Genomic DNA, 21,564 nt, shown 5'->3' with positions numbered 1-21,564 from the left:
ACTACGTCTACGCGCCAACGTCGGCGTGTGAGGGAGACCGCATCAATACATTTCTATAGTGAGCATCGTGACGCGGCCTACGGCGTGACGCTGGTCGCGACCTACGGCGTAAATAGGAGACCCGGGCCTTAGCGTCTTCCAATTTGCAGATAATGCGAAAAACTGCCATAAAAGAAGTGTTAATTAACTAAACCGACTTGAGACCGTAAAGTTTTATTATTAGTTGTCAGCTAGCGCACGCTTAGCCGTTATGGGCACTCAAATGGCCGAAAAATGTAAATTGCATCATAAAACTGTTTTAAAAAACTCAATTTCTTACCCTAAGCTCTACCAAGTTCGATGTGCTTGCCAAGTTATTATGCGGAGGATTTGAACCGAGTTTCTTCATTTTATTTTACATGTTGAACTTAACTTAATATACACGGTGTAAATGACATGCTCCTGAAAAATTAAACCACATATCAAAGGTGTAAACAAAATTGTTATGAGAGGAGATAATGTTTTGCGAAAATATATTTTATTGAATCCAAGCAAATTTAGAGATAGATAGATAGATAGAATATTCTTTATTTGTACACACACATAAAATAAACTTACATAACTCAAATACTAACACATATTGTACAAAAATGGCGGTCTTATCGCTTAAAATGTTTTTTTCAAGACAACCTTAGGGTGGAAGGATATTATGGATAGAGATATATTTTACAGACATAATAAAAAAAATCTAGGGCCTTGATGTACAATTTGTGAATTTTACGCTTTGAAATAGTATTCTTGGTGTCTTTGCTTTCACATCGGACCTTACCACACAAACTTAGACAGCGTTTAACACATGTTGAGCGCATTGAACGCCTGATAATTCTATCAAATTTAGTTTTACATTCTCTTTTGTCTTTTAGATCACCAACGGCGTTGTATAGATGTATAATCCTTCAACTCGCACAGTGTATGTTGCTACTACTACCGCAATATGACGTTTTCCTAATCTAACTTCAGCGCCATCCATCAAACGATGAAAAGTCCGTATGAAACGAACCGGATTATTAAAAATACCGGACCAACTTTATGCTGCAAACATGTGATGTCAGGGATTGTGGAGTGGCGTTCAGTCAAACAATTCGAACACGTGGATTGTGTAACAAATGAATAAAAAATCTAAAGTTTAGCTTTTATGTTTACGCTTTTATTTAATCTCAACAAACATCTATGAAAAAATATTTATTCACTCATTGTCGTGGATAAGAAGAGTTTTTTTGATCCCTGACACAAAGGAGGGGTGTTATAAGTTTAACGTTTGCTTATAGGTCTTGGTAGATTAGCTCCGAAACGGCTTAACTGATTTTCGCTAAGTTTTGCAAGCACTTTTTTTTGCCTTCTAATGTTTTGTTTCTAATGCTTAGAAGCTTATCTTTTAAATTTATCAGAAATACTAGGAATAATTTTACAAGGTACTCTAAACATTCCTACCTATTTAAGTTTTATCATTCTATTAATTGTTTGATTTTATATAATTTCAGTACCTTAGCATATTTTACTTTAAAACCTGTAATATTATTCGGATGATCCGTATTTGGAAACGGCTTACCTGTTCAGGGAGGGGGGGGAGGGGGGGCTCTGGCCTCGGTCCTATTTACATTTGCTTTCGATAGAGAGCTGCGAATTTACCAATGGAGTAGGTAGACATGCGTTTATTTCCATACCACACCATTATAATTATGATTTTGAGGAAAGTGTCGGATTTCAGGTCCAATATATTGCAATGTACTTGAATCCGTAAGCTCACGTTGCGAGACTTTAAAATTTTTGATACCATCGTAAAATTTTGTGACACTTTCAATTCTAACAAAAACACACTCCAGTGCATAAGCTTAATCATTGGTTCCACCACGCAAATAGCATAATAATATTATATAAAAGTATGTATGAGGATTATAATCATGGTATCTTTACTCTATCTCAATTTTCCAATATATAGAATATAGGTACCTAATCATAATATATATTTAATATAGCAGAATAGATAAAAATACTTGCTGGAAACAATGAACAATATACAATCGCTAAGAGCGATATTATAATATCGTTTACTTTTCCTTAACCAGCTAAACCTGAAATGACATTTTGTTTCGTAGATCCTCGTTTTACGCAAAACCCTTGCTTATCTAAATATTACATCGCTGGGAGCGAATACATTACTTCCCTCTATAATATAATGCATGCACTTTTGGGCTTTCAAGAGAAGATTACAACAACCCCTTAGATTCACAATATGAAATTAATGTCAGTGCAAAATAAACTTCTCAAAAACAAAAACTTCTCAATAAAACCCCACTTCCACAGCTAAGCTGTAATTTTGAAGTGGTTCGGTTATAAGATTTGTACAATGGTTGTCATTGGGTTGAACTTAAAACGGTTTGACAGTTAACAAAATGCGAGTACATTTTTGCTTTGTAGTTTTTGTATGTGATAATAGTTTTTTCATTTGTTATTCTTTACCTTCTGGTTCGTATATTGTTACTCTAAAAGCAACCCCGTTACATTTTGAAATTACATCGAGATAATTGGGTTAGGTCTTGTTAAAGCAAAATAAGTTTTGGAATCTCAAGTTTCGAGGTCGGTTAATATGTAAATTTACCTTAAGTTTGTCATGTTAGGTACCTACTAGGTTAATGTTATAACGTACTTTCAACACATGATGTCAAAAGTTCTAGGCAAATTATAAATGTATACTTGACTACTTACCGTGCCTATCTTTTTCATCTTCATTCTATGATTATTTTATAAATGTAACTGATGTAGGAAGTTGGGACGTCATTCTGGCATTCACGTATTAAGACGTGACAAGAGTTTTCCGTCGCGCTCGCACTTGAGCCTGCGCGATGTGAGTGAGCGCGATGCAAAACTCTTGTCACGTCTTAAATGCGCCCCGTACTAGCCCTTCTGGTCTTATCATGGACTTTTACTCGCCTTTTGAGCTAAGAGTGAATTAAGTATTATTTAAATTTATAATTTCTGTTCTGTCTATATTACAACTCGTACATCATTATGACTAATTACACAAATTCGTATTATTACGAATTAAAGCCAGAGCCCTAAGTATAATAAATGGGGGTATGCTAATTAAAATACCGGTTGGCAGGTTTTAATCCCAAGGGTACAAACAAAAACATGCTACTAGAAATGGCTGACGATCTCTGGACTCGCCTCTGCTTTCCCCTCGGGGGTCTTTGAACGGTAGATGTGAGGGGGGCGAAGTAATTCCGTTTCTTTTTGCTGTAAAACCAAGAACGAATACATATTTGCACGCTACGTACAGTTGGAAGAAAAGTTGATGATTAGTGCTGAAGGGGACCCTAAAGATTGTGGGTGGATTTTTCTTTGTGTTTTTATAATTAAAAACAATGTAAGGTTAACAAAAGAAGATTTACTTAATAAGGTATTGTTTATGAAAAGATCTGACAGAAACAATCCACTGACAGAGTTATTGTGTAAATTAGCTATAGCTGACGAAGCTTATTAATATTGAATATCGCGATTCTCTTTCAAAAAATGCGGAACCTGTAAAAAAATATTAGGGTACACAAAATTTTATGGCATTCCATAAAGTACAAGGGGAATACTTCGTTCCGCATCAGTCAGCAAACTAAAATTACAACAATCCATAAACTGGCAACGCTAGCATGGGACGCACGACAAGCTGTGATAAAAGTTTATACTCAGTGTCATGTTCAAGTTCACCCTTATGGGTTTGTCGTATGAGCGAGTGTGCCAAATATCCAATATTGATGCACGCCATGCTACGAGACCTACGTGTCCATACAGAATTTACACGAAATAATCCTGCAAAAAATTAAATTAGAAAATGTACTGTCATAAACAATGCCAAAAACTAACCAACGATTTAAGAAGTAACCTAAAAGTTCCGCTAAATGCTACCGTATATTTTAACCGCCCGCTAAAAAAGGGGGCCTTCTATAATGGAATTGTCCAACGTATGTCTGTCTCACATTACTGCTACAATATAATATTATATTGACACATTCTCACGTGACCTTTTGATATTCAGACATATTTTGACTTATATTACCTAGAATATCTGGCATAGCCTACACCACATTTCGATATGATAGGCATTATTATTTATGCCTTTGTAGAATAATTTCGCACAAATTGGAAAACGGATCCACCACAAACTGTCTATATACACATTATTTATTGAGCCTTATCACATCATCGGAAAACATTGGCTATTGTGTATAATAATAGTTATTTTTCGCATTTGCTTACCTGTTATAGAAAAAGTATGAATAGAATAGAATTATATTCATTTAACATCATAGTTCTAAAATTCTATTTCTCGATAATGGTAAGCTATAGAAAGTATAATTATGTTGTGCTAAAAACCACATCAGGAATAAGATAATTCGTAAGATAACTCAAGCTGCTGACATACCTCTTAAAATCTTCTGGCTGAAGTGGCAGTGGGTCGGCCATATATGGTGAAGAATCGATGACTTGTGGGGTAAATAAGTACTCAAGCGGAGGCAACGAACAGGCAAGCGTGGTGTGGGGATGCCTTCCGGCCCGATAGATGGACGATCTTAGGCATGTTGGTAGTGGCTGGATGAGGAAGGCCGAGGGCAGAGTGTTGTAGCGCCTATGTCCAGCAGTGGACGATTATAGACTGATGATGATGATGATAAAAAAAAACAGTGTTTGTTTATTGATTTTCACTATAATAAATCCAATCAAAATGTGTTTTTAAAGCAACTTTGCATACATTATTCGCATCCGCATGCATGGGTTTTAGCGCGAGAATATTCTGTGCGGAAAATAAATTGACTTTCCATTGAATCCTTTGAAGTTAAAATACGTCGTTATATCCGCCGGCCTTGATTTGAATTTTATTCATTTACATAGGTGTCGGTGGGGGGTAATTTGAATTTTGTTTATCGGGGGGTCACTGAATTTTCCGAATATATTACTTAATTTATTATTAGAGTATTGAAAGTTATACGAAGTGACAAAATAGCCCCATCATCATTCCCAATCACGAAGGGTCGCTCTTATGATTATGTAGGTATGTAGTTGTATCTTACTTAGAGCCTTCACCTTCAGTATACATGTTTTTTAAAAAAAGATAAAGATAAAAATTCTTTATTCGGTGTCCAGCACCACACACCAAAAATACACAAGAAAATACACAAAAAAACGAAAATAACAAAAAAGTAAAACAAAACAAAAAAAAAACCTTATATAATATAAACTTATTAGTAATAGCGGTGTGTGTTGTCCAGCACCGAAAATTCCCGCGCCTCAGCTTACACCGCTTCAAGTGAGGTGGCATCCACCCACCTGACGCGGCACTGATTTTCAGTCGCGTCCTTCCGTGACTATCTCCTATCTATGGACAGATCTGATAACAACGTGTACAATATAATAATACTTTAATATTATAAATAAATATATATTATACTTAAATACCATTGGTAAATACATATCTTAAGTATATACACATGTATACATAATGTAATAATATTGGATATAAGGAGTATAAATTTTTTGTAAATAAAATTAGAGAGAAAGAAACCGTGAGTGTTTATGTACATTGTACATGATTGTACAGTGTACATGATACTTATTCATATACACTCACGGGCAATGAAAAAGTTCCGCTCACAAAATTCCGACACCAATTTTATCAAACTTTGAATTAAAAAAAATACAATATATTACCGTTTTAGTTGGTAATGTCCTGAAGCTCTGTTAAGTGTACTTCAATGTTGCAGAAGGCTTCATTAAGCTGGCCCTTTCCATTTAGAAGTAATTTGGTGTATTTCTCAGTGGAACCTTTTTATTGCCCGTGAGTGTATTTTTTTATTTTACGTGCTATTATATAAAGGTTACATTAAACATGATAATAAAATAATAGAGATAATCAACGTTTAGGCTCACGAAGTTTCCCTATCAAATATTATCTAATTCAGTGGGGCTAATTTGAAAACAGAATCAATAATGAACCAATCAGCGCTTGTGCTTTACAGTGACCGTTTAAATTTAAATAAAAATATAAAATTCGAATTCTTACCTTTCGTACCCAGAATAATAACAGCCTTGTGTTTTTGTCCGTTTGCCGGATTATTAATATTTGGCACAAACGATCACAATCAACATTTTGACTGCCCTAACAATTTTGAGAATATATACCTTCGTAATCAGGTACTAAAGAGCAGATATAATTTTAACGCATAGCCTAAAACCGTTGTGTTCGTGTAGATTTGTAGGTAGTGTATAAGAAAATCAATGAAATGTTATTTTCTCTCATTTTTTAAAAGCTCCTAATGTAATGATGTTTCTTTCACAAGGGTTATCTAATCAGCATCACTTAAAATTTACCAATGACCCATTTTCTCTCTCATATTTTGAAAGGAAGCACCCAAGGAACATAAGTACCTAGGTATTTCTCAAGAAGGGAGCACCTATATATATATATATATATATATATATATATATATATATATATATATATATATATGTCGGAACATCAGAAATGAGAGGAGGTTCTTGTGGGCGATCGACCGATTCGTCGGCCATGGGTGACTCGAGAAATGACGAGACGAACTTCTTCAATGTAGAAATTTATTTGAAGCAGGTAATTTACACAGGAACAGAACTTAATTATTTTTAGATTAAATCAAACAAATGAACACTGGCGATGAAGCAGACAAACTCGTGTGGCCAAGCCGACGATCTTCGGAAAATTGAAAGAGCCCGCCGGAATTAGCCCGCCACGTGCATGTCCAGGCGCTGACGATTGGTACGCCTGCGCTCCATCAGCCAATAACAGCGCAGCCATCTTCTGATTGGCCGCACTGCACAGTTGGTACGCCTGGTTGACCAATCACAGACTAGCAGCTGTCATCGAGCGTACAACCGGAAGTCAAATGAGTGTCTTGCTCCGACACGGCCATCACTGACCAACACCCGTCCTCGGGTGCATTTTCTGTGAACAAAACATTTCTCGCAGGATGAACTGTTCGGTTATCCTGACTTCACTCATGGACTGAGTAACTGATTTGTATAGAGTAAACACTTTGAAAAAATAAAATAAAAGTCTTTCACTAGTGTATTACCATTTTTATCATAACAGCACACATTAAATGTACAGACATTTAAAGAATACCAGATCAGCAAGTTTCAAATCCATAATTACTATGACTAAGATACCAAAATTACAATGAACTGTTTTGTATTGATCATTTTTTTTTTTTTTACAACAGTATACCAGTCCTTCGGTATTTTTTTAAATCTCACAGTGAGCCAGTCCTTCGGTCACTAATTATTTTAAATCAATTAAAGTGAGCCATTCATTTGGCACTTCAGAACATCTAAGCAATGTGTGCCAGTCCTTCGGCCACGTTATCACACAATTTATACAATCATAATATTTTAGAAATGTGTACTAGTCCTTCAGTCACATACCACAAGTAATTCATAAAGTTCATTGCAATTAAGAGAATTATAAATCAAAATATAACATAATCATAATAAAAAAAAACGTTGAAACCCATCAACAATACAATCATAAATCATTACTACAATCAACATTATCGCTTTCAGAGAGGTCGGCTACCGTATCAAATTCAGGTGGTACTTGCTGGTCAGGTATTTTTCTTACACGATCATGAGAGTACTTGTAAGTTCGTTTTGAGTTCAGTGATTTCAATAAGTACCTATCACCATCTAGAACTTCAATAATTTTTAATGGACCCCTAAATTTAGCATCTAACTTTGTTTGGTTTCTTTCTTCATTTTCAATGAGTACAAAATCACCAACACTTAATCTAGTTACATTTGCTTTATGCCTATCGAATCTTTCTTTATCATAACAAGCATTACTTTCAATATTCTGGGCCGCTTGCTCTCTTATTTCATTGAGATTTATTTCAGGTTCATCTTCATGTACTGACATTAAACTTAATGGTCTCGCAACACGACCAATTAATAGTTCTAACGGACTCGCTTTAGTAACTCTATTTACCGTCGAGTTCATAGCCAATTGCACATCGCCTAAAGCATCCTGCCACGAACGATCTTTACTAGTTTCTACTGAAGTAAGCATTCCCTTAAGAGTGCTCATTACTCTCTCGACTTGACCGTTAGCTCTAGAACTACCTGTAGCAATAAGATGTAGCTCTATACAGTGGGACTCACAGAATAATGCGAACTCTTTGCTAGAGAAACATCTACCCTGATCGGCTATGACTCTACGAGGGGGGCCAAACAGTGTGATCGCAGATTTTAGTGCGTTTATGCTACTATTTGTATCAATGTTTTTAGAGTGGAAAAGGAGAACATACTTCGTGAAAGCATCAATTGTTACGAAAACATATTCTTTTAAATCACTTTTACCGCTCAATTTACCTGACGCATCAATATGCAGTGTGTGCCACGGGACACTGGGTTTGGGAATGGGATGCAACTCTGCCTGCACTTTTCCAGAGGGTTTTTTAGAAATTTTGCAAGTTATACAACTGTCTACGAATTTACGAACGAATTTATTCATACCCTCAAACCAATAGTGCTCGAATACTTTTTCCAACGTCTTTTCCCACCCGAGATGAATAATTGACTCGTGTATATTGTTTACAACAGACCACCTAAACGCACGGGGAACTATCGGGAGACAACGAGTTCGTCCGTTACGTTGTATCTTTCGGTAGAGCAAGCCTGACCTAAGTTCATACGTTTTCCTTACATCTTCAGAAAGGGACTCGTTTTGTAAATCAGAAATTATCTTTTTAATTTCCTCATCCTTATCTTGCTCTACTTTAAGCCAATCATCTGTTAGTTCAGCCAAATCTACGCGTTTTTGCTCTACATGTCTGCTTTCTACCACTATCACCGGAAGAGGGTTCCTAGATAGGCAATCTACATGCTTCATTCTATTACCTTCGCGATAAATAACATCAAAATCAAATGATTGTAAGTATGACCACCATCTTTGGGCTCTTGGAGATAAATCCATTTTTGATTTTGACGCTTTTATCGAATTACAATCGGTAACCACAGTAAATTTACGACCCTTTAAGTACTGACTAAAATGTTTCACAGAGTTTACGATAGCTAGTGTTTCCAGGTCGTATGAATGATAACTGGCTTCGGCGGGAGACGTTCTTCGACTGTAATATGACACCACGTGTTGTTTTCCGTCTATCTTTTGAATTAACATAGCTCCGTACCCTTCAGAACTGGCATCGGTGTGTAATTCTATTGGGTAGTTTGCATCGTAGATCATTAGAATTGGTTCACGCGTGAGTAATGATATAATTTTCTGCCTAATGTCTTCATGGGAAGGTTGCCAGTCAAAGGCAGTATTCTTACTACTTGTTAACCTGAACAATGGTGTCATCATTTGTGAAAATTTGGGGATGAATTGCCGGAAATATGAGGCTAAGCCTATGAACTGTCGTAGTTGCGTTATAGTTTGAGGTGGGGGAAGTTTTGTCAGGGCCTCAATTTTTCTAGGGTTTGGCATAATCATTCCATTCTCTATTACATAGCCTAAGAACTCCACGCGTGTTTTTAAAAAAGAGCACTTATTCAAGTTAAACGTGAATCCAGCGTTCCTTAAACGTTCAAGGACTAATTTAAGGCGTTCTAAACACTGCTCTACATTTTTAGCCACGAGTAACAAATCATCAACGTAAGAAATTACAAAATCATGGGCATAATCACCTAGAGCACTATTCACGGCTCGTTGGAATACTGAAGTGGCGTTTTTTAAACCGAACGGCATGGCGAGATATTCCCACTGTCCTTCAGGCGTTACAAAGGCAGTTTTCTCTACACTATCGGGGTGTACTGGTATCTGATGGTAGCCGCTACAGGCATCTAGGGAGACAAACCATAGAGCACCGCCAAGACGTGAAATCAAATCATTTATGAGTGGAAGAGGGTACCGGTCTGCAATAGTGTTATCATTAAGTTCTCTATAATCAATGCACATACGGTCTGATCCGTCACTCTTCTTAACAAGGAGCGCGGGGCTTGAAAATGGAGAGCAGCTAGGCTGTATAACTCCGGCACTCAACAACTCCTTAACTTTACCTCGCATGACTGCTTTTTCATCTTCACTGATCCTATAAGGGCGCCTCTGGACTGTTCGTGTTGGGTCAATAAGACGGATGTGTAACTGGCCACTATTTACGCGCGAATCGGTGACACCGTAAGAAAATGAATCACGAAATTCTTCTAAAATCTGAATCAATTGAGGTTTAAATTCGTCAGGAATATCGGTATCTATTTCATTAAAAGTAACAGGTCCGCTTTTATCAACCGTGCACCCTAATACATTTTTTATACGTGATAGAGTTATAGAGTTGGAAGAAATGTTTACTTCGAATCCGTATTGCAAAATCTCACGACCTATCATGACATCATACTTAAGGTACTTATCGGGCAACACATGAAATAACACTTCCATCGTGTAATCATTAATAACGACCCTAGACAAAATTTGTAAAACGCTATGAACGCTTGATTGACCTATGCCTTTTAAAGCCACTACATTGTTGAACCTTTTCCCAGAAAATTTCAATGATACACTTTCTTTCAAAAGAGAGCATTCGGCACCAGAATCAAAATAAAATGGAAAATGCTCACCATTATTAGTTAACTCTGCACGCGGATAATCAACGCAGCAGACATCCACACGTCGCTCGGTTGAATTGGCAGCACCGTTTCCACCAAGCTGCGGGGAGGGGCCGGTCGAGGTCACCGGAACGTTGCGATGGCAGTTGCTGGCGAAGTGGCCAGGCGTTCCGCATCTGAAGCAGACTGGATCAGCTTGTCTTTGGGACCGTCGAGGCGACTGAGCTACTGCTGAAGTAGTGTTGGTCTGTCCCATGTTGTCCTTCCTGGTACGACACTCCGTTGATCTGTGTCCCAGTTTACCACAGTGGAAGCAGCGTAGGGCACTGGTGATGGATGGTTTAAATCGTTTGTAGTCGATTCTTTCGTCACCATTCCCATGCATGGAAGAAGCGTTGCGTTTGAGATATGAAAACGCTTGCAATTCACGCTGTAGTTGATCTCTTGAATTGATTTCCGCGGTGAAAGCCAGCCTCTGCAGCCTGGGCTCAAACTGAGCCATGTGTGATAAAACTGAAGCAATGACGATTTTGTCTGTAGGTACGTTTTGAAGTCGAGATGTCAGGGCAGTAACCATGCGCGCTGCATATGCTGGTAGAGGTTCATTTTCTTTTGGTCTATTATTTTGCAACTTTATGAGGGTAGCTGCTAAAGTTTCTGCACAACCGTATCGGGCTATGAACATGTCTTTGAATTGTTGCCATGTCATACCCGCAAATGATACTTGAGATAGCCACGTCGATGCACTTCCCTTTAATGCGGCACTAATCACAATAATTAAAGCACTGCCATGTAGGGGGTCTTCAGATAAACATAGGTCTGCCGTCGAACACCAGGCTCGGGGATCCGCTTCAGGTTTATCAGGATCGAATTCCGGTAGTATCACAGTCCTGGGAGGTTGCCTGATGGCATCTATGAGGCTAGCCATATTCTTGCCTTGAGCTTCAAGCACCAGTTTTAGAACATTCTCGTCCATTCTTGAGCTTTGTTCTTCACGGCAATCTTCTCGAGGGGATCCCACTTCTGATGTCGGAACATCAGAAATGAGAGGAGGTTCTTGTGGGCGATCGACCGATTCGTCGGCCATGGGTGACTCGAGAAATGACGAGACGAACTTCTTCAATGTAGAAATTTATTTGAAGCAGGTAATTTACACAGGAACAGAACTTAATTATTTTTAGATTAAATCAAACAAATGAACACTGGCGATGAAGCAGACAAACTCGTGTGGCCAAGCCGACGATCTTCGGAAAATTGAAAGAGCCCGCCGGAATTAGCCCGCCACGTGCATGTCCAGGCGCTGACGATTGGTACGCCTGCGCTCCATCAGCCAATAACAGCGCAGCCATCTTCTGATTGGCCGCACTGCACAGTTGGTACGCCTGGTTGACCAATCACAGACTAGCAGCTGTCATCGAGCGTACAACCGGAAGTCAAATGAGTGTCTTGCTCCGACATATATATATATATATATATATTATCTAGCCTCACATACGCTCACAACAGTACCTACTGTTACAGTATTGGTCTGTAATTGCACTGTTATTTGTGGTTCTGTGTAATCGACAGGCGAAGAGCTCATGATTTGTAGCCGAGCGTTTAGTTAGCTGGCCGAGTCACTTGCTTTGCTATAGGTACCTATTGACTTATAAAACATTTGTTTAGGTTACGGTGAGGAAAAAAACGTGGAATGAAATGAAATATCGTTTATTTATTCGACGTAGAATTTTGCAATTACATGTCAATAGTCATAATATTACTCTACCACCATTTCACAAAGGACCCGTCATTAAGGAACGTGCACATCCTGATTCTAGATGTAACTCCTTCAAAATCGGCGATAAGGCTCGCGACTTGAGTACAAATATATAGCCAATAGCGGGTCTGAATACCCCAGTCACCCGAGAGGTGACTCGTTTTTTGCTGTATTTGTACTCGGGGATTACAGTCAAGAATATGCATGTTTCTTGTGTTATTCAGGAAGTTTGTAACTTAGTAGCTATCGTCATCATTAACCAATGATGGACCACAGCCAGACCAATTTACTAGGTGTTTGTCTCACGCTAATAAGTTTTCTCCGTAGTGTTTTTCATCTAATTTAATACATTTCACCGATAATGGTTTTAGATTTTTACTTTATGGCTGTCCTACTTCTTCTAACTTCAACTTTAAACTTCTGTTTGTCATTTATAAATACGATGTTACACGTGAGTCCGCGTTGTTCTATGAAAATTAGTATTAATAAACACTGACCTATATAAGTACTACGAGCGTATATACAGGCTGTTGCAAAAAGGGTATATATTATGTAAAAAAATACATTTTCCTTAGAAACTTTGTTGGTCACGTGACTTTTTACTATGGTGAATGATATTTTTTTCCCGAAATTTGAAATTCAGTTTCGGGCTTAGATATAGGTACAATGCGGCACATGTAGGTTTCGGCTTAGTATACCCTTTTTGCAACACCCTGTACTGTGTAGAAGCGGTTACAAAATGTACACCACAAATTGTCACTCGAGCTCTGATACCTCCAACACGTTATATATCACCTCAATTGGTCGCAGGATCAAAGCAGCGAATTGCAAAATGTAAATTGGGGCCTACAGGGTGACGCATCATTGACAAATGTAGGGTTGGAATTAAATGTAGCAACGTAGCTATAATTTACCGACAGGAAGGGTTAAATATATCGTAATTAGCCCGGTCTGTCACGATTTAACATTGTTGAACAAAACGAGCAAGGTTATGAAATAAAAAAAAAACTCCTAATTTGGCTTGCACTTAATTAACTATATCTATTCGATTCTATTCTTTGTGGGGGTGTAAGCACCTGCACCTAGCTCTCTCGAATGGAATCTTTGCTCATATCCCCTAGGTCTAAACTGCCTTCCCAAGCTTGGACCATTTCCTGTCCTGGTGGTGGGTTCACATATCTAGATTGATGTGCTAAATCTAGATATGCAGGTTTCCTTGCGATGTTTTTCCCTCACCGTAAGAGCGATGGTATACATTGTACTTAAATTCAAAGAATTCATTGGTACATGTCAGCGCCGGGATTCGAGCCCGCTTCTCGGCCAAAGGGCGCTCACCCGACTGAGCTACCACCGCTCTAATTAACTATCGTAAAGGGTAGTTATAATCTTTTTGAAACTGAAACTCAACTCAAATAGCTATACTTTCCTACTAATTACTACTACTAGTAACTAAAATATATCACAAATTTGAGAGTATGTTTGCTACCCGCAAAAACTACGAAACGAATTGAGTAACTTTACAATACGACTGCAACATAACACATTAGATCACTTTTTAAACCCTAGCTTTCGACGTCGCGAAAAGAGAATAAATACACAAATCTTCTAACCAAACTTATTCAAAATAAGAACTCAGTGGTGGAAGTGGGGTATTACTTGACGAGACTTTTGTTTTGCAATGACACTCCATCTTGTTTGAATATTTCTAATCTAAGAGAATATACAGCATAATTCTTAACTCCTCTTGAGGCTCTTGAGTTATTCAGTACATTAGCCAGATGTCTGCTACCTACACGTCTAATTTCACATTTGCCTCGAGACAATCTCAGTACGTGGCTCCGCATACATCTGCTGTGGAAGCAAGTGGCACGCCCAGATTGCGCGTTGTGGATGTGTGTGATTATGGATATTAATATTATTGAAGCCTGAGAAGGAAACTGGGAGCAGTGGGGTTACCACCACCGAATATTAGCAATAAACAATCCATATAGCGTCGCTAGCTTGTCAAATCGGACTTAACTTGTATGGATCTGACAGAAGTTTGACAGGGAGCGCCGCTCGTGTCGAGGGTGTGGTGGTATAGTAGCAAGAGCTCCATTCTGGAGGTACGGAGATTATATCTAGTGTCGAAATAACGCTATTGTTATCTGGTAATGATGAAAAATAAAGGAGAATGGGTAAAAATTAGTGAAAGCTACATGGTATTACCTTACAATAATAATGAGTCACCTAATGTAGGTGCCTATAGTCAACCCGACTGTCAGATGTTGTTACTTGTTATAGTAGCGCCATGTTTATTTAATTTATACCTTTACAGAATCACAGATCTCAATATGAGTGGTTCTGCCGACGCAAATATGGCGGTCTTCAGACTCCGTCACAAATGGCGCTGGCTGGAGGAATAAATGGGCAGAATTACAAGTGGGGACTTATAATTCTGCCCATTTATTTACCCTCATCCAAGACAGCTGGCTTGAACGTCACCTCCCTCTCGGGAACTCTGTCATTTCAATCCAATCTCAATTTTAATTATACATAGCGTTCGGAAATCAAAATCGTAACGGATATTTTTGGGTCCTTTGGTACCATCTGTACCTACATACTTACATAATAAATACCTATGGGAACGGTATGCTTATCAGCAATGGTTAATAAATTCGGTTGTTTTTGCAGGTTTTTCAACATTTTACCATTTAAAAACCACCGACATTCTACATTAAAAGTAGCATAACTTTTGAACGGATAAGCCGATTTTGCGTATGATGAGAAAAAAATCGAAATTCTCCTCAGCCGTTCGGAACTACGCTACCACAGGCAGATACACCGACAAGTTAAACTTATAACACCCCTCTTTTTCGTCGGTTACAAACAGAAGAAGTATAGCAACGCGTTACAAAGATTGCCCTTCTCAAACAAAATTATCAAAGTTCCAATCGATTTTTTACACTCATTGTTGCCAATCAGTCCTGGAGGCTCCATAGCAAACAAATCAGAACTTCGATAGGATTCCGCGATGGGCTTTTCACGTAAATTTCTTTTCTCACAAGGAAAATATTTTTTTTCCTGAAATTCACTGAAAATGACGCTTTTATTCGTCGTTCGTCTTCTGTTTATTTAGGGATACATTTTCCGTCCTTCTCGGGGCCCCTGGGACGGAGATCTGAGGACGCTGTGTACTACTTTTAGGGGTAGATGAAATACAGGGTGACATTTTATCCATGATCGACCTGAATATTGCAAGTTAGTACCTACTCTGTGCGTCCACTTGTCGAGTACATTGAGAAATTCTGCATTGTGGATCTGAAAGAGAATGAAATACAATTTGAATAATAATAGAGCTTATTATTGAAGAAAACTGATATAATTTATTTAAAAAAGCAGTTGATCATTTATATTGCTAGTGAGTAGTTTGATTTACCAGGACCACGTAATTTTTTACATTTATAGTTCATAAGCTGATTCGTTATCCTAATCCTAATCCTAACTAATATTATAAATGCGAAAGTAACTGTGTCTGTCTGTCTGTCTGTCTGTTACTCTTTCACGCCAAAACTACTAGACGGATTTGAATGAAATTTGGTATACATATGGTCTAGACCCTGAGAAAGAACATAGGCTACTTTTTATCCCGGAATTCCCACGGGAAAACTTTTTAAGGCGAAGCGAAGCTCGCGGGAACAGCTAGTTTATAATATTCGATATGGTATTGGTGGTATGATGAAATTTAAAGTTTATTAAGTCTGCATATTGTGTAGGTACCTCTTTAATAGGGTAACATCAAAATGTAAATTCTAAATCGTAGGCCTGAATTTATAGCTTCTTTATAAAAAAAACTTTCTGGATGTTTCTTTTGCACTGACACTCCATCTAGTTCGTTTTAAAATATATTTTTTAAAATAAAAGCAAAATCAGTAAGTAAATAGTAAGTCGACGAATATTTAAGGTCGACGTTATTGTAAAATAACTTCGTGCGAGCCAGCGAAAAATGGACTAAAGAATAAAAATGATTAATGCCAAGAAGAAAATTTTATAATGAGTTGTAAAATTAATTTACCGAAGTTTTAACATCCTATAAGCCGTTAAACTATAAATGAGTCGTCAAGCACTAACGACGGATATTCAAAATAATTAACTCTTTACAAATTAATAGGCAAAGTTTAATTTTCTTGCAAAGTTTGCTGAAACTTTTTACAGAGAGTATTCTTTTATATTTCATAATTTATGTTATTGTTTTTTTTATTTTGAAGACTTTGGCACTATTTTAATATTTTTACTTACTATATTTTCAATCTACACTCGGGGTACATTGCCTATGCTCTGACCTAAAAAAAGGATCAGCCGTTTGGGACCATAATTATTAAGCTACCATAGACACATACAGACAAGCAGACACGTTAAATTTACGACTCCTCTTTTTTGTCGGGGGATAAAAACTGTGCCTACAGTATGTTTATTCCTGTAGACATTTCGGAATTTTATTTATCTACCGTCGGAATGGAATCCAATCTAAAAGGTAAGTATTTGCAGACCAATTCTCTAGATAATTCCGAGTCTATTTTGATACCGTTGTCCTATTTACATACTGTTCGCAAAAGTTTCCTATTCCGACACTATGAAAACGGGGTTATCTATTTTGTTATTTATAAAATACGTTTATTTTAATTATCGTCCGAAATTATTATTTAGTAACAAACGAGAATAAAGTGTAAGAAATCATAAATACAAACAAAAACTAGTTAAAATGATAATTTCTATTACTCATAGGTAAATGTTGACTGAACTAGACTCTTGACACTTTATTATAGGATAATTTATCGTTTTGGCGTAGGTACAGCTACGCCAAAACGATACGATATTTAATATTAATGAATTAATAATAAGATAGCTTCGAATCTACAAGGTATAGTAGCAATGGGCGGACTTCTTAAAATTATCCGCCCCAGCTGGAAATCGAATCAAATACCCACAGCACTCAAATCAACTCATAATCTCTGAACCATCTACATTTTAATGCACAATATAAGCATAACACTATATTAGAAATGCCACAGGGATAATCCTAATGTTGCCAGCAACAAAGGAGGAAAAGAGTTCGTGACATTCCCCAAGCCCGTCTCGGGGCTGCCAGCTTGAAAAAGTGACAATTTCCTCAACGAAATGGATCTTGTCGTGACACAACCCTTTGCATGAGACGTAAATAGGCTTCTGAAATCCATTAGGTAAGTAAGTAAAGACACATAGTTTTTCCTTATATGTAAATAGTGATTCAAAAGAGAGATAACCGTACGAGTATAATTCAAACAGGTTTGTTAGCGCTTGTTATCGTAAAATTATAATATTATACATCTATGGATAAAAGGCGTTGGCAATGCCTCTGAAGTGGACGCACTTGTGTGAATTTCCATACTTACTAATAATACTGAATGAGATGCATCCGTTGCGTACGATGTCGAAAGTTCGCTTACCTTAAATCGAACTACAGGAAAGATGTTTATCCTATATCGCTCCACCGATAACTAAGCATTAATTTTCACAAATATACCGTGAAATCAGTGAGTTATTTCACAGCAATAAATAACGGTGCTAAACAGGCACACTGCTCGTTTGCTAAAGTAATAATTTCTTTCAATTTTCCGCTTTATGCCTACGCTACTTAGTGTGAAAATGCCTTGAGATTTCCGTATTAAGCATCTAAATGTTGTGTTTATAGACTTTTGATTTGTGGTAATAGTTTTATCGGGTATCGTCAGAGAAATACAAAAATAAGAAATATCACAATTTCACGTTTGAAAGGTACCTACATATAAAAATATTGAATCAAACCTACTTGGAGATCAAAAAAACTAATCATCTAAAGCCTCATAATTAATCATGATAACTATGTGTAACTTATTTTTGATATTTTATTGTTTTGTTTGCTGATGCTTAACGCGCGTGTGTGCAAAGGTCTGATTAATCGTTTCTTCTTTCAAAATGTTTAAATCAATTGGAAATCTAAAATTGTACAAGTTATGGTGTGTGAGACCCTGAACCATCACTAAAGGTTGTTTGCTATAATTAAAGCTGAAAATGCTGAAAACAACAATACCATACATAATAGGTGAAGAAAATCAATAAGCAATTTAGTTTGAAAAGGTCGATGGCTAATGCCTTTGGGGTAATGGTTATAATTGTTTAAGCATGGATTTTTCTACTTAGAAATAGATAGACTTTACTGGTTTTAGTTGTTGTTTTTGTGTGTACAATATACAGGGTGTCCCTCGGCGGCGGTGCCTTATGCATAGATTTTGTGTAGGAAATCTGTCGAGCATGCAATGACTAGGTAAGCATGAGAGACTGTACAAGTCTTGTTCATAGTAATTCTGCTAATCACACCGCTGTATTCCATTCTTAAGCGTGCCTTTACATTTACATTCTCAATTGACAAACTGGTCACACGTAATCTGCAAAGAAAATATAGCCGTGGTTTATCTTTTCATAACTTTTTCGGAAAACCGCCAATTAAAAACTTTACAGCAAATATTGTGTTAAATAAATAAATAAAATATGAAAGGCCAGTGGCACCGACGGCTAGCCGACAGTTAACCGTGGTTAATAAGGTATGATTTTCGCAGCACGCTTGACCGATCAAAGCGACTAACCGGAGTGGAAACTACCGGTCCGGTATTATTACTGACCCGGATAGCGGCGGTGGGAACTAATTAAAAATAAATCTGGATTCGAATTTGGAATTTTATTCTCGAATTCTGGGCCGGAGGCGACTGGTGACGGTGGTTCTGTGGTTTGTTACGAGTAGATCGATCGTATGTCTTGTTGAAAAGAGACTGGGCACAAATATATGGAAGCTGGGACCATCACCAATAGAAATGAGTGATACGTCGTTGAAAAGGTATTTTTTTGCAGAATATAAATAACGGAAGCGCTAGTCCTGATTTACTGTCCAATTAGAATAATCGTACCTTGAAAGTTTTTACATTTTATTTCTGTAATGTTAATGTTTTTGTTATTTTTTCATATTCATTTTTATTTTTTATAACAAAATGATCATCATTCACTATAATATCATATTTGTTTATTATCTCAGTAAGTAAAACCAGTTGAAAGTAATTTGTCCCATTTTAGTAATACGTGTTTACGTGTATTACGCCCTAACTGTCATCAGGAGAGAGAGTGCAATTCCATAGAAAAATACTTCTTTCCGACGAATATATTTCAAAATGGACAACTTATACGGATTTGTCGTCATAACATTTTTTTGCTCACTTGAAAAGAGCTATCCAACGATGTATGACTCATCTTTATTGGACATAGGTCCCAAAACGCCCATTGTCATTTCTACATTTGACGCCAGACCCCGTATACATACAGAAATAGCCAAAGAGAGGGTATTTTAATAGGATATTAATTATTACCATGTTTCAATTTGCTTGTTTTACAGTAAGTTGGTATACATACTTTTTTTTTGTTATATTTTACTAAATGATTACATAAATCATATCACATACATAGCCGTCGCTTTGTAAATTAAGCGAAATTCTGAGTTTTTTATGATTCCAGATTAGGTACCAAGTAAAAGTTGCTCAGTGTGTCGGGTAAATTAACCTGGCAACACGAACATCACTTGCGAAATTCCACGCTATACCACAATCAACTATTACAAAATACCTAAGCGGTCATTTATCTCTTACCGGACACGTACGGGAGATAAAACACTAAACTAGCATAACAAAGCAACAAGCCATAGCAATTACTTTACAATTCACCACGTACTCTGAATATAACCTCCCAAAAACTTACTATTTATCTAACAAAATCAGTCACGTGCCACATTTAGATTCCGATTCCCCTATAGTGGGGATTTTAGGCGATGGGTCCATTAGATTGTGCGGCTAAATGGGCCAGAAAAGCATTACTTTCTTCTCCTTAATTAATAAGGGACCGGATTATATGGAAACGCTGAGAAAGCTGCAGTTGAAGCAAAACGTAAGAGAGGTCTTATAAGTTTGCCTTGTGTGGTCCCTGCAGCTGGCTCACTCCAATGGAATGCTTTGCGCATAATGTGGTCGAAAGTTCGTTCCTAAGGTTAGACTATTTCCCAAAACCCTGGTCCACTGCGGGTTAGTAAGTTCAAACTTCTACATAAAGAAACGCAAAAATAAATTGTACAAAAATAAAAATTGGAACAGCTCTGTGTGTGTAATACCTATCGTATACTAGGTAATATTTTAACTCAAAGACACCATAAAGTCGACATAAACCGCACCTTAACCCAGAACACAACATACTAGCTGAACATAAATAAAAAACAGAAATATTACAAGCAATTTTCATAAATTTTTACTCCATACTTGCTCTTGCTATACACATGGGGCCCACCCGAAACAATATTTCTTCATACAATATAAAGGAGGCCTCAATCCATCCGGCGAACAATCTGCCTTGTACTCGTAACCTTGGGGGAAATAACGGATTATATACGAGGTGAGGTAATAACCCTCATTATACTTGACTTATTTTGTTAGCTGTGAAGAGCTACTGGGGTTTGTCACCGTGGTGACAGGATTGACCAGTTTTGTCAGTCGCTTATTGGCTAGGGTTAGCTGGAAGTATGTATGTAAGAACGGTTACTCTATAATCTCTATACTGACAAAAAACGAACGAACGAGAGAAATCGTGCAATCGGCATGTTTAATACAACAAGGTAGAGTCATGGCTCGCCCTGCCGATGCCGCACTCCTAATCTTAGTGTTTCGTCATATAAAGTGAACCCCTGGTGATACGTCACTCGGGGTGGCTATTTTCATACACCTCCTGGTTTATGGTGGTTCTACCTTTTTTGGCATAAGATTTATTTGCCTAATCTCGTATTGCATAGTAACGTTTGGTCCAAGTCTCGTTTCGCCAAAAATCATATGGCATAAATCTCGTTTAGTTAAAAGTTATTTCGCATAATATTGTTTAGCCTAATAATGGGATGGCCAAATCTTGAATAGTCTAATAATGCTTGACATAGGTTATATAAAGTAATAATATTCGGGCTTTAACTTAGATGGGGCGTCTTACGTCTAGCGTCTTTAACATACACTCTGGCGAAAAGTGGGTGCAGCAATGCACCTCTGCCTACCCCGCAAGGGAGTACTTTAGTACAAGGC

General features: G+C 37.4%; 2 protein-coding genes across 3 annotated transcripts in view; one reads left to right on the top strand and one right to left on the bottom strand.

Moving 5' to 3' along the window:
- LOC105387160 (hemicentin-2) overlaps positions 1-21,564 on the top strand; it is a 210,069-nt gene that overhangs the window by 161,275 nt on the left and 27,230 nt on the right. The gene's annotated exons all lie outside the window — the stretch shown is intronic.
- Positions 6,537-12,123, bottom strand: LOC119691341. Its single transcript, XM_048627744.1, has 2 exons — positions 10,669-12,123; positions 6,537-7,006 (listed from the first exon to the last, which is right to left on the bottom strand). The coding sequence occupies exons 1-2, from the start codon at positions 11,741-11,743 to the stop codon at positions 6,912-6,914; spliced, it is 1,170 nt and encodes a 389-aa protein (XP_048483701.1). The 5' UTR covers positions 11,744-12,123; the 3' UTR covers positions 6,537-6,911.

Source organism: Plutella xylostella, chromosome 19 (assembly GCF_932276165.1).
Source record: "Plutella xylostella chromosome 19, ilPluXylo3.1, whole genome shotgun sequence".
In the NCBI taxonomy this organism is placed as follows: Eukaryota; Metazoa; Arthropoda; class Insecta; order Lepidoptera; family Plutellidae; genus Plutella; species Plutella xylostella.
This window is presented reverse-complemented; position numbering and strand designations above follow the sequence as displayed.

What these genes read in the sequence shown, in the direction of transcription:
- LOC119691341 (XM_048627744.1), bottom strand. Translation starts at nt 11,743, where the DNA reads ATGGCCGACGAATCGGTCGATCGCCCACAAGAACCTCCTCTCATTTCT. An exon ending in TGCAGAGTTAACTAATAATG is followed by an intron (nt 7,007 to 10,668) that starts GTGAGCATTTTC and finishes TTTTGTTCACAG; the next exon opens with AAAATGCACCCGAGGACGGG.